Source organism: Amblyomma americanum, chromosome 1 (assembly GCF_052857255.1).
Source record: "Amblyomma americanum isolate KBUSLIRL-KWMA chromosome 1, ASM5285725v1, whole genome shotgun sequence".
Taxonomy (NCBI): domain Eukaryota; kingdom Metazoa; phylum Arthropoda; class Arachnida; order Ixodida; family Ixodidae; genus Amblyomma; species Amblyomma americanum.
The window spans coordinates 154,422,420-154,439,455 of record NC_135497.1 but is presented as its reverse complement, the minus strand read 5'-3'; the positions used below and the strand labels follow the sequence as shown (position 1 = coordinate 154,439,455).

General features: G+C 43.5%; 1 protein-coding gene across 1 annotated transcript in view; it reads right to left on the bottom strand.

Annotated features, from left to right (window-relative positions):
• Positions 1 to 1,974: 1,974 nt before the first annotated feature.
• The window catches only part of Glg1 (Golgi apparatus protein 1), a 71,296-nt gene continuing 56,234 nt past the window's right edge, over positions 1,975 to 17,036 (bottom strand). The window contains 4 exon segments of the mRNA XM_077647401.1: positions 1,975 to 4,201; positions 4,318 to 4,424; positions 8,257 to 8,377; positions 16,384 to 16,476. Of these exon segments, the coding sequence (XP_077503527.1) occupies positions 4,034 to 4,201; positions 4,318 to 4,424; positions 8,257 to 8,377; positions 16,384 to 16,476 (489 nt within the window). The 3' untranslated portion in view covers positions 1,975 to 4,033.

Below are 17,036 nucleotides of genomic sequence, written 5' to 3'. Positions count from 1 at the left end.
TGCTGGCATTTTTTTTTCTTTCAGGGGGGTGAAGTTCCTTAGCTTAACGTGATGATCAACTGTCGACACACATGAATTCGGTTTTCTCAGTAGGTATCCCATACGGTGCGCCTGTCGACTTTTTAATGTTGCTGGGCTTTCAGAGGTAGGCTCGACCAGTTCACTACTTTCCCAGCCCAAGCAGAAAATGCGGACTACCGGTGACAAGCAGGCCATCAGTCTTAGATGGGCAGCTGAACTAATCGGCAGCTGGAGCTTGGACAGACTGTGTTAAAACAGCAACAGAGATGTATAGCTGATAAAGGCTGCCAAGGAGAGTTGTGCCGGCATTAAGTGACGAGTTGTCGATCACTTTTTTGAGCCGCTATGTCATGCCAGAGTCCGTCGACCAACAGTGGCGATCCACAAATATTTGGGACATGGACTTGAAAGAAACTAATACAAATCATATAAATTATGCGCAAAAGGTAAGAAATTATTGGTTTTTAATGGGGGTTTAATGTCGCAAAGTTACTGAGGCTATGAGGGACGCCATAGTGAAGGTCTGCGGAAATTTTGACCACTTGGTGGTGGTAACATTCCGAGGACTCCGACCATAGAATCAACTTCGAAGAAACCCGCATCCTCGGAAACGAAACAAATTACCACAAAAGGCTCCTTCTGGAACCCTCGCACATTCAAACCACCCAAACAACATCAACCGCACAAAAGGAAACCTGCCCCCAGTATATGCCCAGGGGCTTCGCTCTTCAACTCGACAAAAAGTCGCCATTAACCGCCTCCCCGCAGTGCAACGTGACACAGCCTCAACCCCCCTCCCCCTCGCCTTTCGCATCACAGCTGTCCTTCCTTTGACCCCCTCCTCCCCTCCATACTTAATATACGCTAGCCACTGCCCCCAGTCACCGCTGATGACAGAGCCGAGTCGGCTTCGAAACGGGTTAAAATTAAAATTTTTGGTTGGAGATGTGGTTGATTATAACCCTGCATTAGACATGGGAAGAGTAGTTTAAGTAGTAGGCGGAGCCTTGAGTTTTTCATTTGTCATATTTCGACCTCGTTACGCCTTGATCACTGCAGCATTTGGCAAAGTCTCTGATGAAGCTGTGATTGTAACGAAATTTACGCAAACGTTCACTCAGAGGGATACAAGTTTTTGCGTGAGCCAATACTATTGTATGTACTAATGCAGTGAGGCTCTATGCATGGCACCAATGAAATTTATACAATTTGAGTGAACATTGCTGTAAGTTTTGCCACCTTTAATGCAAAAACAGGCACATCATGCCCTAAGATGTCAAACCACATGCAGATCCCACTGCAATAGCTAACAGCTTAGGTTCATGCCAATGGATCTCCTGGCTGCCTTTGACCAATTCACATGACCAGACTTATGAGCGCACCTTTATTAGGCAGATATGCAACACAAATTTATATCAAAGTTATAAACAAGTTCTAAAACAAAAAGTGTTTATTCTTAACTGCTAGTCTGTTTCTTGCCTCCAAAAGCAAGGCCATACTATTGGATGGCCGCCATGGAGGGTGTTCTAAACCGAAAAATGTTTACTCTTAACTGCTAGTCTGTTTCTTGCCTCCAAAAGCAAGGCTATACAATTGGATGGCCACCATGGAGGGGGTTTAAATAGCCCTAGCTGAGCATTCTGTTGCTTTTGCCATGGCAATGGCTTTCTGTGGAAGACACGATCTACAGTTAACTTCCCTAGAACAATTGACTTAGCAAAAGTGTTTAGAAAGCAGCACATCCTTAATACTGCCCCAACTGTAGATTCACAATCTACGTCCGCTGGTCAGTGTGGGTCCACTCTCCAGACCTCACTGCAATGCTTCTTTCATACTGCAAATGGTCACTTCACTAGCAACAAGTATAACTTGATTCCCACGACCAATGCAGCAAATGAAAAGGCCTATAACGTAGTGGAAAACTCGTACTGAAGACAAAAGAGGACACCAGTATCAGAATCACCATAAGAAGTATCTTCATATTTGTGCAACAGTACACAACTTGCATCTATCAGCAATCAACTTCAAATGTTCCCATGCTGTTTGCTTTAAAGCAACAGTGAATGCAGATGACATTTCATACTGTGAGATGCAGTATAGCACTCCTTCAAGTTTCACACAAAAGCATGCGTCTTGGATGAATTCAGTATAAAAGTATCATGGAAGAGCCAGACATCCATATCATGGCAAGAGGCTTGACACGGCAAGACTTGGTTCAGGAAGTGCAAACTGCAGTTCACCCAATACAAACAGGAACACAGGAGGAACTCCTACGAATGTGATGGTGACTTTGACAAGCAAACGTAACTTTAGTGTCTTACAGACGTTGCAAACACAATGACAAGAAAAAGTCTCAAAAATGAATAGACAGTGCACTTAATATAGGGCCACACACTACCTCAAGCAATATTACAAATTGAGTTAAATTGAGTTTTCTCGCCAAGTTTAAAAGGAGTGAAGTTCCTTGATTTTACAAAAAAACGATAAGATTCAGGCAAAAACCACAACAAAGCTATGCCTATTACCAAACAGCAGAGAAACACTGGACGGGCCGTGACATACAGCGGTATCAACACTTCACTAAAAGGTTACTTGTTTTTTCCAACAAGAACTTGCCTCCAGCTGGGCACTGAATAAAATGCTTCAATATGCTACAAGGCTATTCTAAACAAAAACATGACTAATATACTCATTACATACCTTTAGTGCAGAAATTTTTTGCTATGTGTATATATCAAGCCTAACAAATCAAAGTGGAAATACATCTAAAAGGCTGAAATTAAGCAACACAGCCTGGAAAAGCTAGACTAGAGCACAAAAAAAAATGATAAGGGACTAACAAATAGTAAAACTTGTTGCTTATTCTTACACAGGCTCTTATGCAGCAAGAACTTTTAGAATGTTTGTCTTCTACTAATTAGTAAAGGTGAGAAATCCATTCAATCCAATATAGGACATCAAAGAAATGAGAAAAAATACTAAAAGAATGTTGTAAATATTAAGCAAAACCAAAGCAAGAACAGATACAAAGCATGCCTATATAAGCAAAAATACATATGTATATAAATTCCATTTTGAAAAGTTACATTACGTTTAAAATGTACAAAAATGATACCACACTGATTAAATATCAGGTGTTAGGTGCAAGACTGCCACACAATATGTGTACATTACAGTATGTAAAGTGTGTGTGTGTCTGTATATATATAATATATATTTATATAAAAACACCAACAAAGGACAATGACAAAAAGAGCCAAACAAAGAAGTGATTAAGAGAGTTCAACAAAACTATAAACCCTGGCCTTGTAATTATAAAATCAACAAGTGATGCACTTTGTTGATTGCACAGCAATTGTCATCTCTGTACAATAGTGCCCTATAGGATGACAGGTAAGAGAGACCAACCAACAAGCATGACACTAAATGCTAATAATAGAAATTATAACAATGGAAAAGCAGCTTTTAGAAGAATGCCCATCCATGCAAGATATTTCAGTGATGGTATCACTCTATGCAAAGCACAAAATAAAAAACAAATTGGGAAGTTGCTGTGTAAACAAATGATCCAGGTTGTTCAACATATTTTTCACACTACAGCTCATAACTCAGGATGCAAAGCAGTAATGAAGACTAAAAGAACAGCAGAAAAAGACAATGAAAACAATAACAAAGCACCAAAAACATAACATTTGGGCACTCACTCAACTGTTCATGTGAACAACACAAATTCATTTGACATGGCAGCAACACTGGAGGATGCGAAGGCCTCTGTCCTCACAAATTCGTCATGTCACTTCTGTCAAGCATGCGCGCATGAATCTTGCCACATGGTTAGCTTTGATAGTGTTCACACAAATAACTTTAGCCTGCTTCCAAGGCATATGAACTCCAATGCTAACTGTAGCACTGTGGTAACTGCGGCCAAGTGGAACTACCCAATGGTCTCTCAGCTGGGGGTTGCATTCTTTTTCATACACTATTGGTCATGTTGGTTGTCAACCTGCACACATCATTTGTTCTTGAGATTTGCAGGAAGTCGCTTGGTGACACGGCCACAAAACAGTCCACCCACAAAGATGATGCCTAGTACACCCATGGCTACCACAACAAAATAGTTTCTTGATGGCGAGTTAGCAATCTGTTGCACTACATCTCGAATTGACTCCACGGGGGCCACCTGTAAGTGAGTAAGGAAAGAAAACCATAAATGTTGTTTACTGCTTCTTTTTGCCCTATCAAATTCTTTTGGATAGTGCGCAAGCAACTATAGACATGAAAGGGCTATGCACCTACCTGAGCAGCATACTCAAACATTTCCACTCTTTTCGAAAGCAATGTTCGACATTCTTCCGTCAAGGCAATTGTATCCGACTCCAGGCCCGTCAGGAGGCAAGAAAGCACTAACAAAAGAGATAAAAAGTTTGACACATCCAACACTGTCTGCAAAAATATCCAAGATGTTAGGAGGAAAAGATTAAATGTTTTATGCATGCTAAAGCTGCACCTGGGAGCACGCACATGCCGGAAGTTCTTTATCAGGTACCAAAGATTCAGTACACAGACAGCTGCAGCAGCCAGGAATTGAGCCTCTGTGCCAGTGCTCAATGGCACAAAATCAGAGCAACTGAGCTACTAAAGTTTGATTTGATGTGGTTTAACGCCCCAGAGCAACTCAGGCTATAAGGGATGGCGTAGCGGAGGGCTCCAGATAATTTCGACCACCTTGGTCTCTTTAACGTGCACTGACATCGTACAGCACACAGGCGTCTAGCATTTCGCCTCCATCGAAATGTGACCACCGTGGCCAGAATCGAACCTGCATTTTTCGGGTCAGCAACCATGCACCCTAACCACTGAGCTAGCGTGGCGTCCCGAGCTACTAAAGCTACTAAAGTGGGCGAGATTTTATTAGATTGTGGCTTGGGCAATATGCAAAGTACACAGTACAGTGTGAAAGATCAACAACAGCACATCACATTTTTTGAACAGACATAACAGCTCCTACTCAAAAAAAAACTTTCTTGGCATTGGATACAGTTCAAGTGGCATAAAGTACACAAATACAGTAAAATCCTGTTAATATGAACTCCAAGGGGTGTTCAATAGGTTCAAACCAAATGACTGTTTTAAAAAAAACTTTTTTTCGTTGTCCCCTTCAAAACTTAAGAACAGACATGCGACATACAATGTCTTCTGCATCACCTACTATGATGAAGGCTGCTCCAGTGTGTCCTTTTCATAGGTATCCTTAGAAATGAAGTCATTTCTCTCTTACTCTTCCCTTTCCATACCAACACCAACATCACTGTTTTCATCATATAGTTGACCAACACCATCCTCACAGTGAACCTCCGATGGGAAAAAGTCAAAGGCATTAACCATAGCCTGCTTTTCTGCATGGCTGGATTTCAGCCTTGTAGACATCTTTGTCACCCTGACACGGATGCATGTTGAAAGTGTGCTCTCCTGTAAAATATGTTTAGGTTTTAGGTTTAGGTTTTATTGGGTTTAATGTCTCAAAGCGACTAGGACTATGAGGGACGCCACAATGGTGGGCTCCGGACAATTTCGACCACATGGGGTTCTTTAACGTGCACTGACATCGCACAGCACATGGGTCTCTAGCTGTACATTATGTTTCTTCACAATCTCATGTCTACTGCCCTCAAGTTCTTGAGTGCTAAAGCTAGAGACTTTTTGTGGACAGACATTGCAACATTCAGAGACTGAGACTGTTCAGGGCAAATCAGATGCAGTTGCAAGGCTAACAGCCAGAAGCAAAGGAAGGCCACACAGTAGAAGAATTACAAGCATCCTTTCCACACACAAATGCTCCGCCACACAGTATGGCAAGCCAGGTGAGCAGTAAATTATCAACCTTTTCGTGGCTTCAGATTCTGGTATAGCACACGCTCCAGAAGTAGCTTCAGCAAGGAGTTACCCTCGAGCCACCCATTGCCCGGCAAGGAAAGAGACCACCAGCATAAGCCAGGAAACTAATTGTGGCACCGTGCAATTACAGTTACTGGGGGCATGTGTGAACAGATAGCTAAGTTCCCACATGAAGCTCTCTACATTCGAACAAAATGGTGAGAGTAAATGCAAAACATTCAAATTAACCCTTTGTATGACACACTGGTATGGCATGTGTACCACTTTCTCACCATGCTTTTCTTGTACATAAACTAGAAACGGTACACCCAACAACCAATTTTTTACAGCATGAACCGTTATACAGAGCCCACCTCGGGTAGTCATGTGAATAAGTGCGTCCAAGGCCACCGACTGAAGTGGCCAGGCAAGAAAGATGAGAAAGGGTGACGGGAGAAAGATGGGAAGGAGTTGGGGGACAAAATGGAGGGATGCTGTTGCTGACAGAGAGACTGAAAAATTAGATAAACGCAGCGATGTTGACTGCCGATTGCATTCGGCGAGTGAGCAAATTACGCGAAATATTTGTGAAAACGCCCTTAAAAACTCTACAAAGGTCATAATGCACAATATATACTGCATTACTGCCGCATATACGCTGACCCCCTAACTTGCACCCCTCGATGGCCAAAAAAAAAGCTGACTCCATATATAAGACGCATATCCCTCCCGCCCCACCCCACATTATGTAGTTCCCTATGGGATGGCATGACGGCGCATGCACAGCTCTAAGCACTAAACGCGCAACGATACAATTACGAAGCCAGCTGTATATAACAAGCGATAAAACGGTGCCCTCGCAGTAGCCCAGCTGACTAGCGGCAAACCGAACAGCAAACGGTTCAGTAGTTTCGGATTCTGGCGCGTGTGCAACTGTTCCTCCAGGAAAGCGACTGCCAGAGGGAGCGAGCTGGGTAAACGGCGCACAGTTCCTCCCCTCGCCACTTGCTCCTTTCATAGACACACATGGCAACAGGGCCGCGTCGATCTTCTCAAGCCTGCCTTGCGCACACCTGTGTGCATGCTGGTGGTCTGACACAGCAGGGAGAGCAAAATATGCAATTTTTTTTTTCAACAATTTAGGTAAAAAGTTGGGGTGTGCAAATTACACAAGTAAATATGATAGATGTGAAAGTTTTCGAGCATAACACAGTAGCACCTCGTTAATTCGAAGCCATTGAGACCGCAGAAAATAATCAAATTAACCAACCATACCAAAAATGAACCCGGATAAATAAATAACAGCCGATTTAGCTTACTTGGCAAAATGCGAAGTATGTGCGCTAGCGTGTCGCGTCTCAATTCACTTGCGGTTCGAGGCTAGCATTCTAAGGTCAAGCTTCAGGCAAAGATCAGTGAAATCGGTGATTGGGAACCTTAGTAGTCGCGCACTATAAAATTTGTGGACAGCTTAATGCACTTTAAGAGGGCACTGCGATAGCAATGTGTTCTGGATCCACTGACAACAGATGAAAATTGATGATGCACAAAAAAAAATAGTCCATGGTATGGTTTGTGGTCCGCTGAAACGCCCACCAGCAGAAGAGAAGGCGTGCTTTACTGCAACGCAACAAGAGATGATGGTTTCAATGTTCTGTGCTCTCGGCGCTTCATCAAGGCAGCGTCTAGTGGAGGCACTGGCATCCGAGCACTTCGCACCATAGCAGCGTCAGTGCGTGCCTTGCGACGCAACCATTCTTGTTGCGCGCCTGCACGCCTGCAATGGACTGACTGCGTGCCACACCGGCCTATGCCATTACTTTGTGTGGTGTGCCGCGGTTAGTGGGTTAGGTTACCAGCATCTCTGATAACTTTAGGTAATCGCAAAATTTTTGCAATGAAGGCAGCGTACTCCTTGAAGCGAAAATTTTTGCATGCGTCCCATTTTTTTCTTTTTGCTATGTTCAGTTAATTCGAAGACGTGCGCAATATTTTTTGCAGTCCCAATGATTTCAAATTACCGAGGTTTTACTGTACTAAAAATAATAGGGCACTGTCCAAGTCTCTCACACCAAGTCAGACCAGCTAACCAAGACTGCCACCTTAGCGCACTACTTATGTTATTTGAAGTATGCTAAGCCTTGCCAAGACACCATCACTTAGGTTCCCAGCCCATTTTCAGCAACAAATTCATTAATGAAAAGATCCTTAAATGAAGAAGGTCATACATGTTATAGGCTGGCTCATTTGTACGTCACAGCCAAATTTCAAGTGTTACAGCAGCACAGCAGAGCACTGCATAACTAAGAAAAAAAAAAGAACTTCCTAAGCTGAAGCGCAAATGGAGAAGCAGGGACTCACAGTGCCCCTGGCCTGGTGTGAGGTCATGGCAGAAATGCTTGATGTCATGCAGGCAGGCCTTGTACAAAATTGGGTCAGCTTGGACATCAGCTTTGCCTTCATGTATGAGACGAGCAACTTCCTGTAACCAAGTAAAACAGTGGTAGTACAGTAGGCTCCCTTTCAGACAATACTCCTGTCACACAAGCAGGCAGTTTCAAAGCCCAGTGCCACAAGGCAGTTTGCAATGGCTATTGAACTTGATGGGGCAATGACTCAATTGAACTTCACTAACCGACATTGGAATCTCAAGGGCCATTGAGAACAGCCTCTCACTCATCATACATTAAAAAAAAAACAGGACATAAATGCTTGAAATAAATAAAACTACCATTTACTTACAAAATTTTAGACTACATATTAACCAGTTCATAAACTAATTATTATTTTGTAGTCAAAATGACACCTCTGCAGACTGTCTGGTGGTCAGATGTAAACAATCGAACGCTGTTCTTGTTGCACGGCATGGCACTGCGTTTCGCTCATTTTTACCTCTAGTGTGTTAAATGGCAACCAAGACCAAGAAGCGCCCCACAAGTGCTGAAACAATAGTAGCTATGAATGCATTAATGGAGTCCTACCATAAAATAGAATTATTAGCTATGAACATGAGAAAACAGTCACCAATCCCTGGCAGCTTAGCCAGCGAAAAATAAATGCTTCTGAAAAGAAGGAAGGTTGCATCATTGCCCATTGTGGCGAACTAGTATGTAGTATTTTGATAGCTTCTTACAAACTATCAATTAAAAATAACAATTACTCCAATATTAGGCTCATTCTATTCTGCTTCACTTAATATTTTCCCTAAATGTTGCTAACCATAGCGCCATCTGTCAGATCACATGCTCATTGATCAAAGATCATTGAAATCCATCGTACGGTAGTGGTGCATCTGGATGGCCCTCAAAAATTTCGATGACCACTGACTCAATGAGCACTGAGATCAAAAAACCTCTTTAATGAAAACAATGAATGAAATGGCCTTGCAGCAAGATAATTGCAATAAAAGCTTTGCACCATGAATGAAGGGCAATGAGGTGATGGTATAAAATAAAGCACGCGTGATCCCAATCCCAAAGAGCACTGGGCAAGATTTTTATAGTGCGAAAGTAATTTCGATGGGTAAACCCCAAGCAAGATCTTGCGATGTAATTAAGCTTGTGGTGTTCGCGGTTGTGTGCCAAGTGAAATTATTTTTTATTTATTTTATTTATTTACAGAAGACTGCTGGCTTTATTGCAAAGCCTTAAGCAGGAGTGGGTGTAAAATACACTTTGACAAAAAGAAAACCTCCCTGAGGTACACGCAACTCAGCACACAATACCGAAAAAATGAACGACGAAAAGAAACAACATTATACAATATTAGACGACGCCTGGCGTCAAAATGAGCACTGGGAAAAAAAAAAAAGGAAATGTTGAATGCTGCAAAATTGTTACGAATTCCTAAGCGACTCCGTAAATGACTCCACAGTAGAAGCCTCTACAATATTCGCTTTGAGGACATTCCATTCCCGTACAGTACGGGGGAAGAAAGAATTCTTGTATGTTTCAGTGCGGCATGAGTATTCCTTCACTTTTAAAGAATGGTAGGATCGTGTCGAACGACCCGGCACGAGCTCAATGTACTTGCTGCTGTTAATTCCTAATTTGTTGTGAACAATCATGAACATGTATTTAAGCCTCTCGCGGTATCTCCTGAGCTGCAAAGAATCCAAATTTGCTTTCTCAAGTAGCATGGTAGGGGACGTCTGCCAGCTGTATGAATTATAAATAAATCGCACTGACTTTCTTTGAATATTTTCGAGTGTTTTAATGTTTTCTTTAGTATAAGGGTCCCACACAACAGAGGCGTATTCTAAAACAGGTCGGATAAAAGTTTTGTAAGCTAGTAACCTAATTTCCTGCGTAGAGTACCGGAGAGATCTTCTTAAAAAGCCAAGTTTTTTCATAGCTTTATTTTTAATATTAGAAATGTGTTTGTTCCACCGTAGGTCAGAGCTAATCGTTAATCCCAAGTACTTGTAGCTGTCCACGGTAGACAGGGGATGGTTATTAATAGTATAGGCAAAACCTAATGGCCGCTTCTTCCGCGTAATAGACATTGAAACTGTTTTTTTAGTATTAATACTCATCTGCCACGTTGAGCACCAATCATGAATTTTAGCCAAGGCGTCATTAAGAAGAAGCTGGTCAGCAGGAGTTCGTATTTCATGATATAATACACAATCGTCGGCAAACAGCTTGATTTTGACAGGAATTTCTTTAACAATGTCATTTATAAAAATTAAAAAGAACAATGGCCCAAGTACTGAGCCTTGTGGGATACCGGAGCTTACCAAAGCTGGGCTCGAACATGCATTGCCGATTGATATGGACTGATATCGAGACGATAGATATGCTTGTACCCACGCCAACAGTAGATCGTTTTTAAAGATAGTATTTAGCTTTAGCAAGAACTTTCTGTGTGAGACGCGGTCAAATGCTTTTTCGAAATCTAAAAAAATGACATCAATTTGACACTGGTTATCAATGGCTGCGGCAAAATCCTGCATCGTCTCTAGAAGTTGGGTCACTGTAGAGAAGCCTTTGCGAAAACCGTGTTGCCGGTCGTCAATTACGTGATTGGTTTCCAGGAAGGCTGATATATGCCCAAAAAGTATATGTTCAAGTATTTTTCAAGAAGTACACAGTAAAGATATTGGCCTATATGAGCTAAGTAGAGAGGAATTTTCAGTTTTGGGAATAGGAATAATTTTTCCGTGCTTCCAGTCCTCCGGGAGCTCGGCGTTTAACAGAGACTTCTTAAATATGAGCGTTAAGTACTGGGAACACCATTCGGCATATCTCACAAGAAAATAAAGAGAAAAATAAAAATAAATCAAATCAATATCCGTGACTGGGATTCAAACCCACGGCAGCACGAATAGATCAGCTTCGCAGGCCAGTGCACGAGAGCACTAGGTTATCGCTATACAGTAAAAGCTCGTTAATTCGAACTTCACGGGACCGGGAAAAAAGTTCGAATTATCCGATGTTCGAATTATCGAATGGCCTCGAAAAAACTGACAAGAACCATTTGCATTACGGTATATGTACCGTATGTAGGGCGACCCACATGGAGCGAACTTGCGCTGCGGATTTTGAGCGGCGCGGCGGAACGCCGAAAACGCGCGGCTGCCGCCAGACCGTTGCCGCAAGGATTTAGAAACAGCGCGATTCCATATGCTCAGTAAAATGCTGAAAAGAACAGCTGTGCATTTACAATTAAGCTATTATTTATTCCATGACGACAAAGACAACAGTGTATTCTTTGTGACCCCTTTTCTGAAACAAAATAGTTACCCTGTTTGAACCTCTCGCGCTTCCTGACGCCAACCGATGCGTAGTGGCTAAGCCTAGCAGCTTTCAAAATCCAGAAGCATTCTGAAAATCTGGCATGTTTCATCGCTAAAATTTTGTGCAACAACAAGTTCATGGTGAAGCGAGAGGCTGCTTCGGCAGGCGCGGCCATGTTGTAGAAGCGGGCGGAAGTCAGATGCTGTCGCGACCAGATTGGTTCACACTGAAAGCCCATGTTGGCCGCTTCCGGCCAGCGGCTGACTGCCGGGCTACAGTGTTCTAGAAGGTTCTAGAACACTGTAGCCGGGCAATGCTAAAAGCCGACGTCATGATCGCGACTGACCGCGTGCTTCCGTTGGCGACTGTTGGGTGGAAGGACAGACGACACTCACAAAGAAAGAAAAAGGTTTTCGCACATAATTTGTAGTGCCCGTCCGAAGTCATAGCCGTTAATGGGCGTTGGCTGGGACCACGCTGACAGTATTTATCCGTGTTCCTGAATTAATAGGGCCTGAATTAACGAGTATTCAGCTGCGAGTTTCGGAGGCTGCGCGGAAATGAGGGTACGTAGCCGCCCCCGCGGCCACCAACCCGTACCCTCCGGCGTCACCGGCCGCCGCGCCGGTGATGACGCTATTTAGGATTTACCCACTCTTCCATAGCTTTATCTGGTTCCATCTTCTGCCCATTTAGGACGTGTGCAGCCTCTAACTATGCAGAGGTGTTATTTTTTGTTTTTTGGCCATGTGCTGTGTGCCAAGCCGCTCAAGCGCGACAGCGCATAGCTCAAATTATCCGTAGCGGAACCGACTCTCTTTCGAATTAAAGGGATTTTTTATGCACAGATCACTATGGAGCTTGGCCGGACCAAGTAGTGCAGTTCGAATCATCTGAAAATTCGAATTATCGAGGTTTGAATTAACGAGCTTTCACTGTACCTGAACACGCCTCGTGTTAAACTGCAACACACCCTTGCTCTGTGCATTGCGCAACGTCTTATTCATCAACTAATACTACTATCAAACTAATATTAGCGCTTAGAGCTATGTGGCAGTAGTGACAGAGAGATGAGCGCTGCATGCGTTGGAGTGGACAACGTAGTGGCAAAAACACGGCTCTGGAAACGCGGCACTAGAGCAGAGGCCACCGGCGTACATTGGGTAAATGGCATTGACAATGAAAAAGTTGAAGACGTGCATAACTGGAGCACTGGGTCAGTGGACACCTCAATTACACTTTCAGGTATGCGGCAGTGGCGCCCACCTGCAAAAAAACTGTATTTGCACAATGCTTCGTGCTTAGCAACACTAAACCGCCAGCCATTTTTAAAAGCGTTAGCTCTTACTCATCACGTTTCTCGATTTCTTGGGTTCTGCTACCACCTCCCTTCGGCGTGAAATTTTCCCAAGTCCAAGGAATTCGAAATGGAGGCCCCCATAGTAAATCGATATAGCAACCCTATTGGTGACGTCATTAGCATATCAAATTGGTGATTGGTGACATCACTGATTTATCCAATTGGTGATTGATTGGCGACATCGCTTAAAAATCCAAGATGTCAAATTCGTATTTCCATTGGTGTACCTCACTTTAATCTCATTCATATCAATTCTAGTAAACCAAACAGCTAATGATCGTTAATTCGTCTTCCAGACGGTGGCGGCATTTTTTTTTTTCACCTCCTTTTTCATCCTCTTCGCAGTGCCCTTTTTTTTTTCTATTTGGTCCTCCCCTATGTCAAAGTGCTCAGAGCGTGTTGCTGGTTAGGCCCACAGTACTGGCTTGGAGACCACGATTGACTTTTTCCTTCTTTTTTTTTCTCCTCTTACTTCACTCCTTCTGCAACATGGCTGCTATCTGTTTTACGGGCAGGTGAACCCAGCACCTAAGTGCCTTTTTGTTCATTAGTAGCAATGCACAGCAGGTGACGCACCAATGCCAAGATTTGGCCATGTCAGGTCCATGCACAGTGTGCAGAGTTCATGCTACCTGCAGTACTTGCCTCAGGCAGACGTGAAAATGCGTGGTGTGACACTGCGACAGTTGCAAAATGGGCTATTTAACCTTCAAGTCTATAAGCCAGTGCAACCAGCACCTCCGTGCAGCAGGTGACGTGACAACACAGAGATCTGGCCATATCAAATCTCTGTGCAGCACATGCATCACCCATCACTGCTGCCTGAGGCAGGCGCAAAGATATGGTAACTTTATTATTTTCTTCTTCCTTCCTAGCCTCTAGAGCAGAGGAATCAAACATGCGGCCCACTGCCCTTAAGAATTTCTGCTTTTCTTAGAAAAGACCCGTGCCAGTAACACCTTGGTTTTAATCTCCAAGAGCATCACATCTCTTTACTGCTGTTAACTCTCTGACAAAGGCTGTTTGCTCCCCGTGTTTTTCTTGCAAGTAAGCAGCTGGGCATGCTTAATGGCAAATTTAGTGGTAGTAATCTCCAAACTTCACACTATTCCCCTGCTTTGTGTCAGCATTAAAATTTTTCTACGCCCGAGGCAGCTGAAGAAACGAAGCTACCACAGGCAGCGTGAAGGGTAAGCTACCTTCTTGCGTTTTTCCTTATTCTCTCCTTTCTGTGCACTGGCCCACACAAGACAAAAGCTTTGCCAATGCATGTAGTGAGATGAGGTTGAGACCCTGCCCTAGAGTGTCGCATGAACACTCCACGAGTAACACTGCGTGGGGTCATTGTGGTTCACGGCTACTGAGATAGTTCATCTTAAGGATGCTAGGCTGAAGAGTCAACTTTTAAACTGTTGCGCCAATTGTGATAAAATTTTCAGAGATGGTGTACCTTCTTCTCACTAAACTATGTTCAAAATTTCAGCTCTCTAGCTCAAGTTAAAAAAAAAAAGTCATAGCTGTCATACTGAGCAATCAGGTACGTCAGCTTAGGAAAACTATCGTTTCAAAAATATGGTTTATGGGGGTTTAACGTCCTAAAGCGACTCTGGCTATGAGGGATGCCGTAGTGAAGGCCTCCGGAAAGTTCGACCTCCTGGGGTTCTTTAACGTGCACTGACATCGCACGGTACACGGGCCTCTAGAATTCCGCCTCCACAGAAATTCGAGCACCGCAGCCGGGTTTGAATCCGCGTCTTTCAGACCAGCAGCCGAGCGGCATAACCACTCAGCCACCACGGCGGCTCATTTAAAAAATAATGAGGATATACTAATTGTGTGTGATTATATATATTCTAGATGGTTCATAGTGCAGGATAAGGTCAGTCGCATGTTTTTTTATAGCATTTGTGCAAAAATGTCATCACCCTAAAAACAAAGTTCAATTTTTTGTCGTCATTATATGTCAGACATCACAAAATATTGTGTGTTGGAAAATATTTAGCGATGTAAACAGTACCTTATCTTGTTCCTGAGAAAATTTGTCAAGAAACCACCTTGAAAGCAGTTTCTGGCGATGCAGCTTGGAAATGATAGTTTTCCTAACGGTTTTGTTTTCCCAAAAAGTGCAAACTGAAAAAAATGAGTTCAGATATTTCCAAACATGCTATTTTATTTTGGGGTAAAAAAAATTAATCAAAGTGCCCTGCTCCATAGGTCGGGCCCTCCTCTTCAACACGACGGTGGTCTGTGGCAATTGCTTCAAGCCTTCTTTCTTTTTTTAATCTTTAGAGCTGTGCATCGCCCTTGCTTTCACTCGTGAAATACATTGATCGGTTGCTTGCTCGACGTGCTTTGTCGCCTGGACTCCATGTTCTAGTTCCAGCTTGTCAAACACTTTCCTGATGCCACGTGCACCCTCACTAAATTCTAGTACTAAATTCTAGTACAGCCAAGGCTGCTGCAGTCTCCCCGATTTTTAGTGACACAAATTAGGTCTTCAGATGACGAACCATCATCGGAGCTTGAAGGGTTCATGTCGGTCGCCGGCAGCAGGCTTGGGCCTGGCGAACGCACAAGCCTCATGCTCACTTGCTGGCGGTCACCCAGTGCTGTGTACGCCTGTCTTTCCTGGTGCGTCTTTGCTTCCCTAAGCTTCTTCGTGTCGAAGCCTTCATTGCGGGCATCTTCCAGTCACACTACCGGCCACTCACTGATCGCAATAAACTCGCAGAAGAAATAAAAGGTAAAAAATAGCAAGCGTCTAACACAACCAAAGCGGGATACATTCCGAATGGCGCAAAAACAACGTTGGGCTGTCACGTGGTATATTTCTGCCATTTCGAGCTCCTGCTTTGGTTTGCCAGCCACTCTGCAGTTGCCGCGGCGGCCAGAAATATATTCCTTTCTTTTTAGTTTTTCTTTAGTGGCCTTGCGTATTCTCAATAGAAGGTCTTCCGTGACTAAAAAGCGCGAAAAATAAACTTTCGACCGTGGGCATTCACTTCTTTGCCCACACTGCGGCCGCGTCTTGAGAAGAGCGTTCATAGATGCCTTCGACAACAAATGCACACCACCGCCTCGTAAAAAGAGTATTCTTTTTTTTCCACTGCTCAGATAACAACCAAACTTGGTGAGAATATTCTTCATTAAGACAGCAATCCATAACAACTCAAACTTAACACACTTTTTTCCAAAAATCTGTATTTCAGCCCCACATCCCTCTTAGCCAAAAAATGCATGAAGTGGTTCATATTATATATTTTTTTGCACTTAGTATATGAACGATCAACCAAATGTTCTCACACTGCTCATTATATTTGAAAATTCGTATTAACTGCACATGATGAAATGAAGAGAAAAATGTTCTGTCAGAAATTGTAGAGCACATACCTTTTTGCACTCTGGGCTTTTGATCTCGCGGTTTTGAAAACGTGACTTTAAGCATTCTTCTATATCACGGTCATCTTTGCAGGAATTCTGGATCTGAAAGTCATGTGATAAGTTATTGGATTCAGATGTGATGAGTGATTTCCAAGCCATCAACAGAATTCACAGAGCTGGGTGACTACGAAGTGAATAGGAGCCTTTAGGGCACTTGAAGCAGAAAGCTCAGCTAGATGGTGTTAGCAGTGAGGACATAATAACTAGCAAGTAAGAACAGGGACACAGAGCAAGAGAAATAAGATACCACAAATGCTAGCACACCTCACCGGCTTGCGCTAGAGAACACTCTGGACCTTGACCAGGGCCGGATGCTGCCACCACCACTCCACAGCTATCTCCTTTCCGGCAGCCCTCTATAAATGTGGCCACAGTAGTCATCCGGGCAACCTCCACATTGTGGCGACCGCGGACTACACGAACGCCCTCGCAACCGGCACAATGCATCATGGTGACCCGCCAAGCCGCACCTTTAGAAGTTCTTTAGCAGCGTTCCTGGATGACAGGCTGGCAGGACCCAGGTTTTGACCCGCCGCTTCCAACGTTCCGGCTACAGGACGTTGGCGGGTGGTTCGCTCAGTTCGAGGCTGCGCTGTACCTGA